Source organism: Alexandromys fortis, unplaced genomic scaffold (genome assembly GCF_014885135.2).
Source record: "Alexandromys fortis isolate MF-2015 unplaced genomic scaffold, M_Fortis_MF-2015_v1.1 scaffold_173, whole genome shotgun sequence".
Classification (NCBI taxonomy): domain Eukaryota; kingdom Metazoa; phylum Chordata; class Mammalia; order Rodentia; family Cricetidae; genus Alexandromys; species Alexandromys fortis.
Genome location: NW_026068051.1, coordinates 841809 through 858134, shown reverse-complemented (window position 1 = coordinate 858134; position 16326 = coordinate 841809). Strand labels below are relative to the sequence as shown.

Below are 16326 nucleotides of genomic sequence, written 5' to 3'. Positions count from 1 at the left end.
AAAAAAAAAAACCTCTTACTCTCCGCTGCCTGTGCTCAGGTAAAGGCCATTGTTGAAACCAAGGTCCCGGCAGCCCGGTCTCCATCACTATCCTGCTGCACACTTGGTATCGGTGCAGCAGCCTTACCTTGCAGGCATCCAGCTCTAAGGCTGGTACAAGGCAGTAGTTCCCCAGGCTTGCTGTGCTGTAGAATTTCCAGAGGGCCAGGTATCCCAGCCTTGGGAGGCTGAAGCAGGAACTTGAGTTCCCGGGCTGCTCTCACACCATAGATGAGGCCGGAGGGGTGACTCAGGAGGGAAGGACAATCGCTCCCAAACCCGGGGACCTGAGCTCAGTCATGGCAGAAGGACAGATAGATTCCATGGAGCTGTCTTCTGGTCTTCATACACACACCATGGCCCACATTTACACACACACACTCACACGCAGAACACACGTACGATGATATTAATAACAGTAAGGAAAATAATTCCATTGTTCTAAAATTAAAAAGAACTTTCAGCCAAGGGGGTAGTGGTACATGCCTTTAGTTGCAGCATTTGGGAGGCAGAGGATCTCTGTTTGAGGCCAGTCTGTTCTACAGAACAAGTTCTAGGACAGCCAGGGCTGCTACACAGAGAAACCCTGTCTTGAAACACACACACAACAACAACACATACACACAGATAGCCACACTATTCACCTGTTAAATGTGTTTAACCTGTCTCTATAAAATGTTGTCAATCAGGGCCCCACTCCCATAGCTTTGCGAAGACCTCTGTCTCCTAAATGTCCTTACTCTGTCATACCACATCCCTTTGGTTAAACTGACGGTTGCCGTGTTTGTCCCTTCTGCTGTGGCGTAGCTCCTCTGTGCATGGACCGAAGCATGAAGAATCTATCATGGACTTAATCCAGAAGGAGGTGGAGAGCTGTGACTCTCTGAGCGGATTCTTCATCATTATGAGTATGGCTGGCGGAACAGGATCGGGGCTGGGAGCCTTCGTTACACAGAAGTTACAAGACGAGTACCCCAGTTCCTTGAAAATGAATCAGGTTATATGGCCTTATGGAACTGGCGAGGTATGAACACGTTAATTAAAAGTTATGTATTTATTTCATGAGTGTTTTGCTGGTTTGTATGTATGTGCACAAAGACATGCCTAGTTCTCAAGGAGGCTGGTAGAGGGCGTAAGATTTCTGGTACTGGGGTTATAAGGTTGTGAGCCACCATGTAGGTGCTGGGAACCAAACCCAGGTCCTTTGGAAGACAAGCCAGTGCCCTTAACCGCTGAGCCATCTCTCCAGCCCCTAACCAAATGTTTTATGTTGTGTATTCTTTGTTCTTTTTGTTTGTTTAATCAAGGCACAGTTAGGAATCTGGTGTGGTCATATGCCATTTCTCTTTGGTAAATACTCAATAGTAGAATAATTAAATCATAGTATTTTATTTATTTTTATTTTATGTCTATAAGTATTTGGTGAATGTATGTCTATGCCCCATGTGGTGTCCGATCCCCGGGGACTGGGGGAGTTAGGTAGCTGTGAGCTGCCATGTGGGTGCTGGGAACCCAATCCTGGTCATCTGGAAGAGAATCCAGTCCTTTTGACCACAGAGCCATTTCCCTAGTCCCTATAGTCTTTGATCTTAAAGTGAACATGAATAAATAATGGATCTCACTTTTTTGAGACTATTGATTTCAATTTACGTGAATAATTCATTTAATTTTGGTTAAATTTTCCCAAATATATGAATTATTCTTTGTTTCTAAGTCTTTCTGTTTCATTATGGTCTTGGTTTTTTGAGACAGTCTTACTTGCAGTCCAGACTGACTTCCGACTAAGACCCATCCATCCAGTCCAGCAATAGGCATGTGTCACCATGTATATCTGAGGTGTCTTTTTTTTTTTTTTTAATTAAGCCAGTCATGGTGGCGCACACTTTTAACCCCAGTTCTCAAGAGGCAAAGACAGGTTGGATCTCTGTGGGTTCAAGACTAGCCTGGCCTATATATAGAACTCTATGACAGCAGAACTATATAATAAAAAGAAAAAAATTTTTCCAAAGATGATGACCAGCGATGTAACTCATTAGACATGTGTTTAGCTTGTTTCTAGCCCTGGATTCTATCCCCAGCACCAGGTGGTAGTAGGAGTCACAACAAGGAATTTCAAAAATGACTGCACATCTTTCGGGAGCCCGTTTTTTGAGTTGGTCCTTCTGGTGCTGCAAAGAGGGACCTTCAACTAACTCATATTGGGGTTCATGATATTGTGGCTAGCCTTCAAATGATCTTTCTTTCTATTGAGACAAATTTTTTGTTTGTTTGTTTGTTTGTTTTTTGAGACAGGGTTTCTCTGTGTAGCCCTAGCTGTCCTGGAACTCACTCTGTAGGCCAGGCTGGCCTCAAACTCACAGAGATCCACCTGCCTCTGCCTCCTGAGTGCTGGGATTAAAGGTGTGCTCCATGCCTGGCCTTGGCGTATGCTTTCTTCGCATTATGTCCTGGTCCTGCATCTGTCAGAGGCGGATATTTCCGTCCCCATTTTACACACGAGGAAACTAATGCGTGGAGGAATTAAATAACCTCCAAGCCACGCTGCTGAAAAGTAGCAGACCTGGCTGGAAGCCAGGCAGGGCGCCTTTGGAATCTACACCCTTTCGTTTCTGTTGTTACTGTGTTAACCTGGGGTTTCACTGTGTAGCCCTGGCTGTCCTGAAACTCAATATGTAGCCCAGGCTGGTCCCAGACCCAGAGACCCGCCTGGCTCTGCTTCCCAAGTGCGCCATCACTCCCAGCGGGAGTCTCCGTTCGTCCCTCACCTCCCCTGTCCTGTCTCTGACCCCTCTCTCTCCAGGTTATCGTGCAGAACTACAACTCCATCTTGACTCTCTCTCACTTGTACCGGTCCTCAGATGCCCTCCTCATCCATGAAAATGACGCTGTCCACAAGATCTGCGCCAGACGGATGAACATCAAGCAGATCTCCTTCAGAGACCTCAATCAAGTTCTCGCCCACCAGCTGGGGAGTGTGTTCCAGCCCACGTACTCTGAGGATGGCTCATTTCACTACCGCAGGAATCCGCTAGGTACCCTACCCCTCTGCTCTCTGTAGAAAACCATATGTTATGAAAGTCCCAAAGTTACCTGGAGCTACTGCCAAGATATACCCAAAGATCTGTCTTCAGGCCCACCTTCATCTTTGAACTGTCTTACTGAAAAATCTCAAAAAGTTACTAAATTTCTCAAAAGCATACAATGTGAATTCTAGGTCAGTCATTCTCAACCTGTGGGTCAAGATCCCTTTGGAGGTTGAATGGCCCTTTCACAGGGGTCACCTGAAACCATCAGAAAATATAGATATTTACATTACCATTCATAATAGTAGCAAAATTAAGGTTATGACATAGCAACACAAATAATTATATGGTTGGGGTCCCCACAACATGATGAGCTGTTCTAAAGGGCTGCAGTATTAGGAGGCTGAGAACTGCTGAGCTAGGTGCTCCTCCCCGCTCACCACACCATCTGTGAAACCACTGTGCTCCCAGGATCTAAAACAGTGAAAGGCAAATAGTGCACACTTGATAAAATATTCACTGGGTGGAAATACGTGTTTCATACAGCTTGGGATAGAGGCTAAGCTATTACACACACTAGGCAAGTGTTACACCACTGAGCTACATCCAACAGATAAAAGGTATATAGATCTGGGGTAAGCCACAGTCGTTGTGGTGAAACACAGATTTAATAGAAATGGGTTAATCAAGATGTGAGAGTTGGCTGAGAAGAAGCTAGATATAATGGGCCAGGCAGTGATTTAATTAATACAATTTCTGTGTGATTATTTCGGGTATAAGCTAGCCGGGAGGGACAGAACAAGGGGCCTTGCTCCCCACTACACTCCTTTCTACCCACTTCTCCCTTTCCTCTCTTTCTTTTTCTCTCTCTGGTTCTCTGCCTCTCTCTCCTCCTCTCTCTCCTTGTCCCCAGTCCCCCTTCTCCCTTCCCTTCCATAACCCACTAAATAAATACCCACTTTCTCTGCTCCTCGTGGGACTGGCTGCCCTGGGACAGGCCTTCATGGCCCACCATGGTCTCATGACCTGCTGCTGCCACTCAGGGAACAGCACTGGCACCATTTTAGTTTTACCATAACATTTGGTTCCAGTCTGAGTCATGGCACCAAATGCTATGGTAAAACGCTGCAGGGAGTGGGTGGGGCTTCTCTCTTAAAGGCACAGGACAGATCATTACACTAGAAAGGTCTGTTTGGCGACTTTCTACCACAGAACTATGTGTCTATCCCCCCCCCCCCCATACAGGCTTGATTGTCATTTAGCTAGATAAATACAAGATCTGGAACATGATCTAAGGAACTTTAGTTAATATAGGCTGACAAGAAAAGCAGATTAACTCTCATAGCTTTGTGGTTAGTCACTCTTGTCTCTACTCATGTGCCTTTTGGCAAAGTATAGGGTGTTTCTCTCTCTCTCTTTCCTTCCTTTTTTCCTCCCTCATTTCCTCCCTCCTTTCCTCCCTCCCTCCCTCCCTCCCTCCCTCCCTCCCTCCCTCTCTCCCTCCCTTCTTTCTTCTTTCTTCTTTCCTTGAGACAAGGTCTCACTATGTGACTCTGGCTGTCCTGAAACTCACTATGGAGACAAAACTAGCCTTATTTTAAGTTACAGAAATCTGTCTGCCTCTCCCTCCTGAGTGCTGGAATTAAAGGTGTACACAACCGTGCCTGGATATCTGTTTATGTTTTGAGCCTGAGTCTTATAATATATAATAATGGGCTGCCCTGGAACTTTTGGGCCATTGTTCTGTCTCTGCCTCCTAAGTACTGGGATTACAAGTGTGAGCCACCATACCCATACCCCTTATAAGTATGTTTTTTCAGCCATGCTAAAATCAAGCAAAGATCTGGGCATGATAGTACACACTTTAATCCCAGCATTCTGGAGGCAGAGGCAGATGGATCTCTTGTGACCTCAAGACCAGCCTGGTCTATAAAGAGAGATCTAGGTTATTCAGGGCTACACAGTGATGTCCTGTGTCTAATAATAATAATAATGCAAATATGTAGTCTGTATCAGACATTGTCTCTGAAAATTCACCAGTGTATTATTTTAGCAATTATGGAAATGGAGAAGATATATTTGACTCAAAACATCATCAGGTCACGGGTGTGTAAAATGCCCCACTGTGGATGAAGTAAATTCAGTTCACATTTTTGTTTTGTTTTCTTACAGGAGACTTAATGGAGCATTTAGTTCCCCACCCTGAATTTAAAATGCTGAGCATCCGTCACATCCCACAGATGTCTGAGAACTCTCTGGCGTACAGCACGTTTACCTGGGCTGGCCTCCTCAAGCATTTACGACAGATGCTTATTTCCAGTGCAAAGATGGAAGAAGGTAAAGGGATATTCTAAAATAGACAACCCACATACAGAGAAGGTGCCTGTCCTGGAGCCCTGAGTATAAACTGGCTTGGGCTGGTTGAAATAAAGGCCCCTTCTTCTAGACAGGGAGCCTCCTTCAGAAACTCCTGGGACATTGCAGAGGGCTTCTTGATGGCTTTACAGTTTTACTTTAAAAGGACATTTAAGATGAGTGTCATGTTATTTCAAATCTTTATTTTATTTTAATCAAAGTAATATATGAATGTAGCTTTAAAATATCTAGTGCCGGGCGATGGTGGCACACGCCTTTAATCCCAGCACTCGGGAGGCAGAGGCAGGCGGATCTCTTTGAGTTCGAGACCAGCCTGGTCTACAGAGCTAGTTCCAGGACAGGCTCCAAAACCACAGAGAAACCCTGTCTCGAAAAACAAAAACAAAACAAACAAACAAAAAAATCAAGTAGTTAGGGGCTGGGACTAAAGGCTTCCAACTTCAATTGGAAGAGTGCTTGCCTATCATGTAACATGTGACATGTTCAGTCCTTAGCCCCATAAAAATCAGGAGCAGATGCCTGTAATTCTACTCTAGAGGCAGAATCGGAAAGATCAGAAATTCAACGCCTGACTCCGCTCCATAGCTAGTTCCAGGTCAGCCTAGGGTATGTTAGACCCTGCCTCAAAAGAAAAGGATCATGCCCCCATGAGATGGCTCCAGGGTGAAGGTGCTTGGATCCAATCTGAGGACCCACATGGGGGAAGGAAAGAGCCACTCTACAAGTTCTCCTCTGACCTCCACACGTGCCCTGTGGCACACATGAGCACATGCCTACATGCACGAACACAAGCACACAAGCAATTAATTATTTTAATTTTTTTTAAAAAGCCAAGTAATAGCCAGGTGGTGGTGGCACATGCCTTTAATCCCAGCTCTAGGGAGGCAGAAACAAGTGGTTCTCTGTAAATTGAAGGCCAGCCTGGTATACAAGCGAGTTCCAGGACATCTCAGGAGGTTACACAGAGAAACCCTGTCTCAAGAACAAAAAAAAAAAAATCAAGTAATTGAATTGAGTTATTAAAATTCACTTAAGCCTGTTGGTAGTACAAACAATTTTTAAATTTTTATTTATCTTATACGCATGTTTGTTTTGCCTGCATGTATATCTGCACATACATGCTCGGTGCCTGTGGAGGCCAGAAGAGGGCCTTAGATTCCCAGGGAGTTGTGGGCCATGGATGCCTGGAATAGAATCTGGGTCCTCTGGAAGAGCAGCCACTAAGTCACTCCAGCCTCCAAGCCGAGCTTTTGCATCTGGGAGGTCCTGCATTTGATCCTAGTCTCACTGTAGACACGGGTATGTCCACAGTGTGGTGCAGTGGTGTCTGGGGACATTGGAAAGGACCCAGAGCAGGACCCTGCCCTCTGCTTCCCCTCGTTCAGATAAAACCCTTTCAACATTCTCAGTTGTTTCTTCTGAACTTGATGTCCCTATTTCTGAATATTTTGCTCTGATTTATTTCCAGCTTTAGCTATTACCTATTCTTGTTGTTCTAGCAATACCTGCTAATATCTCAAGAAGCAATGCTCTTCAAGGGAGGGTGAGGCACACTGCGCCAAGCTCTCTCAGGTCAATAAAATGCAGTTTGCTTAGTCATTTTTCCAAACGGAACTGTAGGGTGTCAATGGTTTGTTTTTGTTTTGTTTTGTTTTCAGTTTGCTATAGATGGACTTTAAGCATATAAAACGTTTTTGTAGTGTAGGGACTGAATCTAGAGTTACATACACTAGGCTAGTGCACTACCATTGACCCACATAGCCCTGAATGGTTTCCATTTTTGAATACATGACTAAGGAGATGGGTAAACATATTTATGGCACAAACCAAGGTGAAGGATCTAGGTAGAAACTGTTCATGTTATCAGGTTGCTCTGTGTAAAGACGGGCCCCGTTTTTGTCACCATCACTATCCATCTCCACATGTCCCAGCAACAGACCAACAAGGGAATGAAAGATTGAAGAGAGACTAGAACTACCAGATGTGGTAGAGCACGCCTTCACTCCCAGCACTCAGGAGGCAGAGATAGGCAAATCTCTGTGAGTTCAAAGCTGTCTGGTCTACACAGCGAGTTCCAGGACAGCCAGGGCTACTCAATAGGTAGAGCCTGGGGAGAATGAGGGGGGCAGAGAGATACAAGTAGAGAGACAGGGAGGGGTTACAAGTGTCATTGCATACCTGCCTCAAAGTTGAACATGGTTGTGCATGCTTGGAATCTCAGCATGTTGAGGCAGGAAGATTGTGAGTTTGAGGCTACCCTAAAGCTACACAGTAAGACCCCATCCAAAAAAAGAAAGTGGATATGGTGTCTATTACCTGTCCCGCAACTTGGCACTTCAGAGACCAAAGCAGAAGTTCCAGACCAACCTGGGCTACATTGTGAGTTCTAGGCTACAGAGCGTGGCTCTGCCTCAAAAGCAGACAGACAATCAAATATATACCTCAGTGTGTGGTGAATTATCCAAGGGCTTTCATCTCCTGACAGCCGATTCTCCTGCATTACCTGCCAAGTGCTGGGCTCATAGACATGTGCTACCACACCCAACCTAAACACCTACATTCTTCTCATGTTGTTCAAAGCCGCCTATAAACTCTCTAGCTTTTCTTTTGTGCTAGGTATTGACTGGCAGGTGCGGCCTCCTTCCTCAGGCCTCCCACCTCTTGGCAAAATGTCTGTCCACAAGGATCCTCGTTTTAACACTTCCATTGCCAACTTGGTCATTCTCCGTGGGAAGGATGTGCAAAGTGCCGACATGGGTAAGCATAACTTCAGGTAAAAAGTGAGGCATCTGTTTTGGATCATGTGGGTGTTCACTTCTGGGACTGTCGGGATGTACGGAGGGAGAGGCGCTTAGTTTACAAGCCTGACAAACTTGAATTTGGCACCTGGAACTCATTCCTGTAAAGGTGGATGAGGGAACCGACTCCACCCACACTAATACAAATTTAGTGATTTCTAATCTTTAATCCCAGCTCAGGAGGCAGAAGCAGGCAGATCTCTGTGAGTTTGAAGGCAACCTGGTTGCCATAATGAGTTCCAGGCTATCCAGTGCTACACAGTAAGATCCTGTCTTTAAAAACAAAACAAGACAACCTAATTTAGGGGGTGGATACATAACCCATTGATCCATCTTTACAACCAAGCCAGTATTCTTAACTTTGGAATTCAATAGGAGGAGTTTCAAGAGAGTGTACGTGTGTGTGTGTGTGTGTGTGTGTGTGTGTGTGTGTGAGTGAGAGAGAGAGAGAGAGAGAGAGAGAGAGAGAGAGAGAGAGAGAGAACAATTTGTTGGTTCTCTTTGCCCACCCTGTGGGTCCCAGAGATCGGATCCAGTCATTAGGCTTCGGAGCCAGCATCCCTGCTGAACCATCTTGCTGGCTCAAGAAGACATTCCCAGCATAGGCTTAGGCACCAGGGTTTATAGAAAGAGAGGCATTTAGGGAGAGGATGTGGGCATGAGCTTCTCAAGAGTGACTCCTATCCTGCTTGCTCTGCCTCTGGTGACTCCACCCTTCTTCTTCCCAGCATCCTCCTAGTCTGGCTCTCCTGCCCAGCTATAAGGTAGTCACCTCCTTACTAACCAATGAGAGCAATATGTATTTGCAGTGTAAAAAGAATGTTCCACAGCAATTTTTTTTTTCTCTTTTTCAAGACAGGGTTTTGAGGCTCTCCTCAAACTCATTCTGTAGACCAGGCTGGCATTGAACTCACAGAGCTCCACCTGCCTCTGCCTCCTTAGTGCTGGGATTAAAGGCATGTGTCACCACTGCCAGGCTCCATATGTACAATTTTTAAAGGTTTATTTATTAATTATGTACACAGCATTCTGCCTACATGTATGTCTGCAGGCCAGAAGAGGGCACCAGATCTTATAACAGATAGTTGTGAGCCACCATGTGGTTGCTGGGAATTGAACTCAGGACCTCTGGAAGAGCAGGCAATGCTCTTAACCACTGAGCCATCTCTCCAGCCCCCTTATGCACAATGTAAGGAGTTTATTTCTATGTGTGTGGTGTGTGCCCATGAGTATGTGGGTGTATATGCCTGTACACGTACATGCAGAGACCAGAGGAGGACCTAGGGTTTCTCCATCTGTTGCTGCTCCCTGCCTTATTCCTCCGAGACGGGGTCTCTCTCTGAACCTGACGCTATGCAGGTTATGCAGCTGGTTGGCAAGCTTCTGGGGTTTGCCTACCCCTGCCCCCCCTTATACATTAAGCACTCTTACACTCTTACCCACTGAGTCTTCTCTCGGCCCCGAGATGTGTACAATTTTGGTGGCTTCCAGAGTCCCATTTCAAAGGGTTGCCTAGGGAGCTGAGTGAGCATATACAGTGGGTCCATGCACACTGGGTCAGAGCTGACAAGGTAAATGTAAGGCTGGCTAGAAGAGGGAAATCTGGGGACTTAGGAAGGAAAGGGGGCCTCTCTCACCACCCAAAAACTGAGGATTCCTGCATGATCAGCATTCTCTGTGAGACGGTCAGCACAGGTGCTGCGTTTTATACAGGAATGGGCACAGTAAAAGAGCGGTGACCAGGCTTGGGGCCTTCCTATCTTTGTTTTCAGTGAAGATGCTCTACCTTCCCTCATCCCTGCCATCTGGAGTTTCTCTCACCACCACAATCTGTTGGGTACCCTGTGGCCTCATTCAAGTTCCTTAACAACTTCTTGAAAACTGTAACTTCAGAAATCACCAAAGTACTGTATAGACAATGGGGCCCAACTCTTTTATGGGTCCACATGCATGGGAATATGTGTTGAGGTTGTGTGCACGCAGCTCACATGTGTGTAGAGATGAGAAACAATTTGTGGCTCTCTGTCCACCCTGGTCTCTGCCTACCCCGTCTTCTTACTCTCCGCCCGAGGACCTCATTCTGTTAACCCTTGCACTTAAGCTCTATATGAGAAACATCTTTCATAAAGCCCCGCTCTGCATCCCGCTGGCTCATTTTGAAATTCTTTTCTTCCACAAAACCAAGGATCCACTTTACCTGAGGGGTCTCCTCAGACTGAGCTGATCAGATCAGGGAGTTAAGACATGTTTTGACCGTACACAAAGTTTCGGTCTTGTGACATTCCAGAGTTCGCAGCTGAGAGACCTAAGCACAGCCAGACACTTGGCCTCAAGCATGCTTCGTTACTAGTTTAACATTCCTGTTTGAAACAGCTCTTTGCAGATAATCTTTTTTTTGGGGGGGGCAGGGTTTCGAGACAGGGTTTCTCTGTGGTTTTGGAGCCTGTCCTGGAACTAGCTCTTGTAGACCAGGCTGGTCTCGAACTCACAGAGATCCGCCTGCCTCTGCCTCCCGAGTGCTGGGATTAAAGGCGTGCGCCACCACCGCCCGGCTTGCAGATGATCTTCACAGAAAATTTTGCAAATTGTTCTATGATTTATTTTATTTACTTATTTTATGTGTTATGTTTTGCTTGCATGTATTTCTATGTATCTCATGCATCCATAGTGCCCAAAGATGCCAAAAGGAGGTGTCAGATCCCCTGGGTCTGAATTACAGACAGTTGTGAATGCCTCTGTAGGTGCAAGGAATTGAACCTGGGTCCTCTGGAAGAGCAGCCAATGTTGACTTCTTAAGCACAGGACTGTCCTTCTGGCCCAGAAACTTTATCTGAAGTCTAGTGTGAGGGGCTCCTTCCTTCTCCTCAGATTTCCCTGTTGTTCTGTCCTTCTTCAGAATTACTGGGTATTTTCCTTCTTTTTTTAACATGTGTATGTGCGTGTGCTTGTGTACATGTGTGCTTGACGTAACATGCACGCCTGTGCCCCAGCACACACGTGGCGATCAGAACTTGCAGGAGTGTCAGTTCTGTGCTGTCGCCGTGTGGGTACCAGGACTTGAACTCAGGTCAGCAGGCTGGCAGCAAGCACGTTTACTTGCTGAGCCATCTTGCCAGCCCTCGTTATAACATCGTCACACATACGTAAAAGGGACTTTGCTCATGTGTGTGGTGTTTCTAATTCCAGAGGGATTTAAAGACCCAGCTCTCTATACTTCCTGGCTGGAGCCTCTTCACGCTTTCAGCACATGGAAAACCCAGCGAGCCTTCGGCAAGTATGAGAAGTCTGCGGCACTGGTCAGCAATAGCCAGCTCTTGGTAAAGCCTCTCGACATGATCGTCGGCAAGGCGTGGAATATGTTTGCATCCAAGTAAGTAAGAGATGTCCCAGACTGCCTCGCCTCAGCCAGACATGCCGAGGTAAAGCATGAGGTGTGCTGTGTGGCTGCGAAGCCGTGGGCATGTGACTTAAAGGCTACCCCTCATCTGTGCAGCAAGGGTCCAATGAGATAACCATGCAAAACACCTAGTATGCCACTTGGCTAGCAAAGGGCTCAGTAATTGTTCTGTGCTGTCATTTTATGTGTGTGGGTGTATGTGTGCCTGTATGTAGTCTGTGTACCATAGGCATGCCTAGAGCCCTGGGACTAGAGTTACAGACGACTGAGAGTCTCCATGGAGGCCCCGGGAGTAGAACCTGGGTCTCCTGGAAGAACTCCCAGTGCTCTCAAGCACTGAGCTCTCTCTCTCTCCAGCTTGTCTCCTAAACTACTGTTACACTGTAGGACTTGTTTACCAAGTGAACAGTTTCTAAGCAACATTCAAAATTTCATAAGATTTTTAAAACAGATCCTTGAGACTGGAGATGCTGCTCAGGAGAAGAGACCTTGCCTGTGTTCTGTCCCTAGCACTGGGAGGACAAGAAAAAGGTCCGGGGGATGGAGGGGACTCAGGTCCAGCTGTATTCAGGGAAGTCCTAGCGGCTTCTCAGCCTCCCACAGTTCTTTGCTGTCAGAATACAATTACCCGGATGCCGGAGCAGGGTTAGGATTCCCGAGGCCTCGCCATCTGCCCAGGCTGGTGCAGTCCTGTCTCCTCACCTGGATCCCAAGTCCTCTTTTGGTTCAAGCTCATCTTACTCTTGCTATGATGTCAGTTTATCTTGGGTTGCCCTCGCTGGTCTTCTGGGTGCTGGGTTTCTCCTGACCCAGAACATTTGGGTGGGAAGGTGTTGTGTGAATTTTACTCTTTTGGCTCTTTTGAGGGGCTCACCACCCAGCTCCCAAGTAAACCACACACAGAAGTTTATTCTTAGTTATGAATGCCTGGCCTCAGCTTGGCTTGTTTCTAGCCAGCTTTTATTATCTTACATTATCCCGACTACCTTTTGCCTCAGGGTTTTTACCTTTCTCTATTTCTGTATACCTTCCTTTACTTCTTTCTCCGTGGTTTGCTGTGTAGCGGATGGCCAGCCCCTGATGTCCTCCTCTCCTGTTCTCTCGTTGCTCCTCCTTCTCCCTCCTCCCTGGTTTCTCCTTCCATTTATTCTCTCTGCCTGCCAGCCCCGCCTCTCCTTGCTCCTGCCTCGCTATTGGCCGTTCAGCTCCTTATTAGGGCCATCAGGTGTTTTAGACAGGCAGAGTGACAGCTTCACAGAGTTAAACAAATGCGGCGTAAACAGAAGTCACACACCTGAAAATAATATTCCGCAACAGGAAGGGTCTGAGAAAACCACAAGGCAGAACCCTAGATCCATTTCTAATGTCAAACCCCCAGGGAAACTTCTGGGCTCCTTTTAGAGTTGACCTGGAGGCATCGCCTCCTATAGAGTGAACTGAACCTGTTTGCCTGGCCTGCAGTCAGACATGCTGCCTTCCCCGTGCCCTCGTGGACAGCAAAGGTAAAGGGAGCGTGGTGATAGGCTGACAGTTTACCAATGCTGCTCACTGGTTCTGAGTAAACAGCGACCCACACGTACGGCCCCTAAGAGGTTCTGTGAGCTTTGAACGCTCAAAAGCCAGGAAAGGTCTACTTACTGTGTACGTTTCTCAGTTGCCTGGATTTGCTGATTTGACAGTTTCTGCTTTTCCACCAGAGCCTACGTTCATCAGTACACAAAATTTGGAATAGAGGAAGAAGATTTTCTGGACAGTTTTACATTGTTAGAACAAGTTGTTGCCAGTTATGGTAATCTCTGACCTAAACCAAGAGGGAAAACATCTCGCAGGAGTTTCGAATAAAATATTTTCAAAATTGAGCCATGCTCAGTGGAGGTCACATGAGATCCCTGCACTCTGGAAGAAGAAGCCGGAGAACCAGAGCAAAGTCGAGCATCCTTAGCCACGCCAAATGTTCCAGGCCAAACCACTGGTGGCGCCTGCCTTTAATCCCAGAACTCAGGAGGCAGAGACAGGCAGATCTCTGTGAGTTCAAGGCCAACCTGGTCTACAAGAGCTAGTCCCAGGACAGCCAGGATCTGTGTGAGTTTGAGGCCAGTCTGGGCTACAGAGTGAGTTCCAGGACAGGCTCCAAAGCTACAAAGAAACCCTGTCTCAAAAGACTAACTAACTAACTAACTAACTAACTAACTAAATAAATAAATAAATAAAAGTGTGTTCTGGGCCAACCTGGGGTACATGACACCTTGTCTCAGAATAGATAAATAAAGGGCTGGAGAGATGGCTCAGAGGTTAAGAGCATTGCCTGTTCTTCCAAAGGTCCTGAGTTCAATTTCCAGCAACCACATGGTGGCTCACAACCATCTGTAATGAGGTCTAGTGCCCTCTTCTGGCCTACAGGCATACACACAGACAGAATATTGTATACATAATAAATAAATATTAAAAAAAGAATAGATAAATACAAATACTTGTTCTAAAGTTCAATCTGTTAAAGTAATAAAGTAGAATGCTGAATTTAGTAAACTGTTGCTGAGTCTTTTTTTCTATTGTCAAAAAACTGCTTTTCCACTAATTCATGCTTTTCACATTTTAGATATGACAATATGTATAAATGTGTAATTTGGAGGAATTGTTTCAGCCCCTTTTCCTAATTTTTCTTCAGGATAGATTATTTCAACAAGTGATTTGTAGTGATGACCGTGTTGACTTCAATTTGGAGTGTAGTAGCTGTGTTAAAGAGTATTTGAGGCACGGTGGTGGTGGTGCATGCCTTTAATCCCAGCATTTGGGAGGCAGAAGGAGGACAGCCAAGGTTACACAGAGAAACCCTGTCTCAACAAAACAAAACAAAACAAAACAATGAAGTCTCTGTGATTCGGGAGCTGGTTGGTGGCCCAGGAGAAAGCCTGCCATAAGCATGTATTTGGTATTTCATTTGTAAGGGAAAAAAAGCAGTGTTTCTATAAAGAACATCATTTTATTAGGACAGGTTCTCAAACTGTTGGGCTCAAGAGATCCTTCTGCCTCAGCCACCAGAGGCAGCTCTGTGCCCCTTGGAACCTCATTTAAAAGAATTCCAAAACACTTGGCAGACAGAGCTGTAAGAATCCAAGGAATCTCCATGTTTCTAAGTCTTTCCTCTTTATTCAAAAAAGACTTACTGAACATGACATAAGCGTTCACAGTTCAAATGAAAGCAAAAAAATTACTTTTAAGTATTCACCTGGGATTTAAGAAAAGTTTTGTGTGTGTAGCCGGGCGATGGTGGCGCATGCCTTTAATCCCAGCACTCGGGAGGCAGAGGCAGGCGGATCTCTGTGAGTTTGAGACCAGCCTGGTCTACAGAGCTAGTTCCAGGACAGGCTCCAAAGCCACAGAGAAACCCTGTCTCGAAAAACCAAATAAATAAATAAATAAATAAATAAATAAATAAATAAATAAATAAATAAAAGATTTGTATGTGTGTGTGGTGCGCACTTGTGCGTGTGCTGTGTGTGGCTGTGTACATGCATGAAGGTCCCCGTGGAAGCCAGAAGGAGACGTTATGTCCTCTGGGGCTGGAGGTAGAGGTGCTAGTTCTGGGAACTGAACTCTGTTCTCTGCGAGTGCAGTAAGTACTCTTCACCCTGAGCCATCCCTCCAGCCCTAGCATGAGTTTTGTTTGTTTTTTTTTTTTTGAGGCAGGGTCTCTGTAGCCCAGGAAGGCCTGAAACTTGCTATGATCTCCCAAGTGTTAAGCATCAGCCACTACTTGGGTCTGAGAACTATGATTCTGTAAGTATATTTTCCTTTGGAAATGAATGCATCGAGCCACAAGAGGGAGATGTTGTCAAACGCTACAGTGTGACCATCGACTCTGAACACAGTCAGCTACTTTACACAGCTATTTAAAAATGAACATTGGAGCGGGGCAGTGGCCTTTAATCCCAGCACTCAGAAAGCAGAGGCAGGTGGATCTCAGTGAATTCAAGGTCAGCCTGGTCTACAAGAGCTAGTTCCAGGACAGCCAGGACTGTTAGAGAAACCCTTATCTCAAAAAACAAAACAACAATAATAATAAAAAGGAACATTGGGGATATTTATTTTATATTTTTTTCAAAATTTATCTGAAAGTAGAAAGGAGACCTAAACAAAAGGCCTAAATCTAAAATAGTAGATGCAAATGTAAGAGAAAATCTCCCTGGTACTAGCCCTGGCAACCTTCCTTTATCAGAATAAAATCTCACATAAAAACAAAACCATAAGAGAACATTGGGTCAAGTGCAACTTCGTGCCCTGTACTTCCAGCACTCTGGTGGCGGGGCAGGAGGCTCTGATCAGTCAGGAGTTCAAGATGAGCTTTAAAAAACTTAGGCATTGTTGCAAACAGTTGAAATCCCAGCTCTTGAGAGATGGAGGCATGAGGATCAGGAGTTAATAGGAGCTTGAGCACACACCAAGTTCCAGGTCAGACAGGGCAATACACACAGCAAGACCTTGTCTCACAAACCAAAGCCAGGGCTTCGAGAGATGCCTCAGCTGGTAAAGGCACCTGCTGCCACGCCTGACAACTGAGATCCATCCCTGGACCCACATTTCTCGGCCCACATATGTGCCATGGCATATGCATGCACCCACACATATTAAATATTTATTTTGAAACAGGGTCTCACTGTGCAGCCCTGGCTGGTTTCGAACTCACTATGTAGAC

General features: G+C 45.8%; 1 protein-coding gene across 5 annotated transcripts in view; it reads left to right on the top strand.

Annotated features, from left to right (window-relative positions):
* Positions 1–14143, top strand: part of Tubd1 (tubulin delta 1) — a 20680-nt gene extending 6537 nt beyond the window's left edge. For 4 of the 5 annotated variants that reach the window (XM_050119556.1, XM_050119553.1, XM_050119555.1 and 1 more), the window contains 6 exons: positions 847–1063; positions 2840–3071; positions 5235–5399; positions 8055–8195; positions 11423–11606; positions 13331–14143. In XM_050119556.1, the coding sequence (XP_049975513.1) occupies positions 847–1063; positions 2840–3071; positions 5235–5399; positions 8055–8195; positions 11423–11606; positions 13331–13433 (1042 nt within the window). In that variant the 3' untranslated portion in view covers positions 13434–14143. Of the gene's footprint in view, positions 1–846; positions 1064–2839; positions 3072–5234; positions 5400–8054; positions 8196–11422; positions 11607–13330 lie in introns of those variants that run through there. The other variant, XM_050119557.1, reaches the window with a different exon arrangement.
* Positions 14144–16326: the final 2183 nt, after the last annotated feature.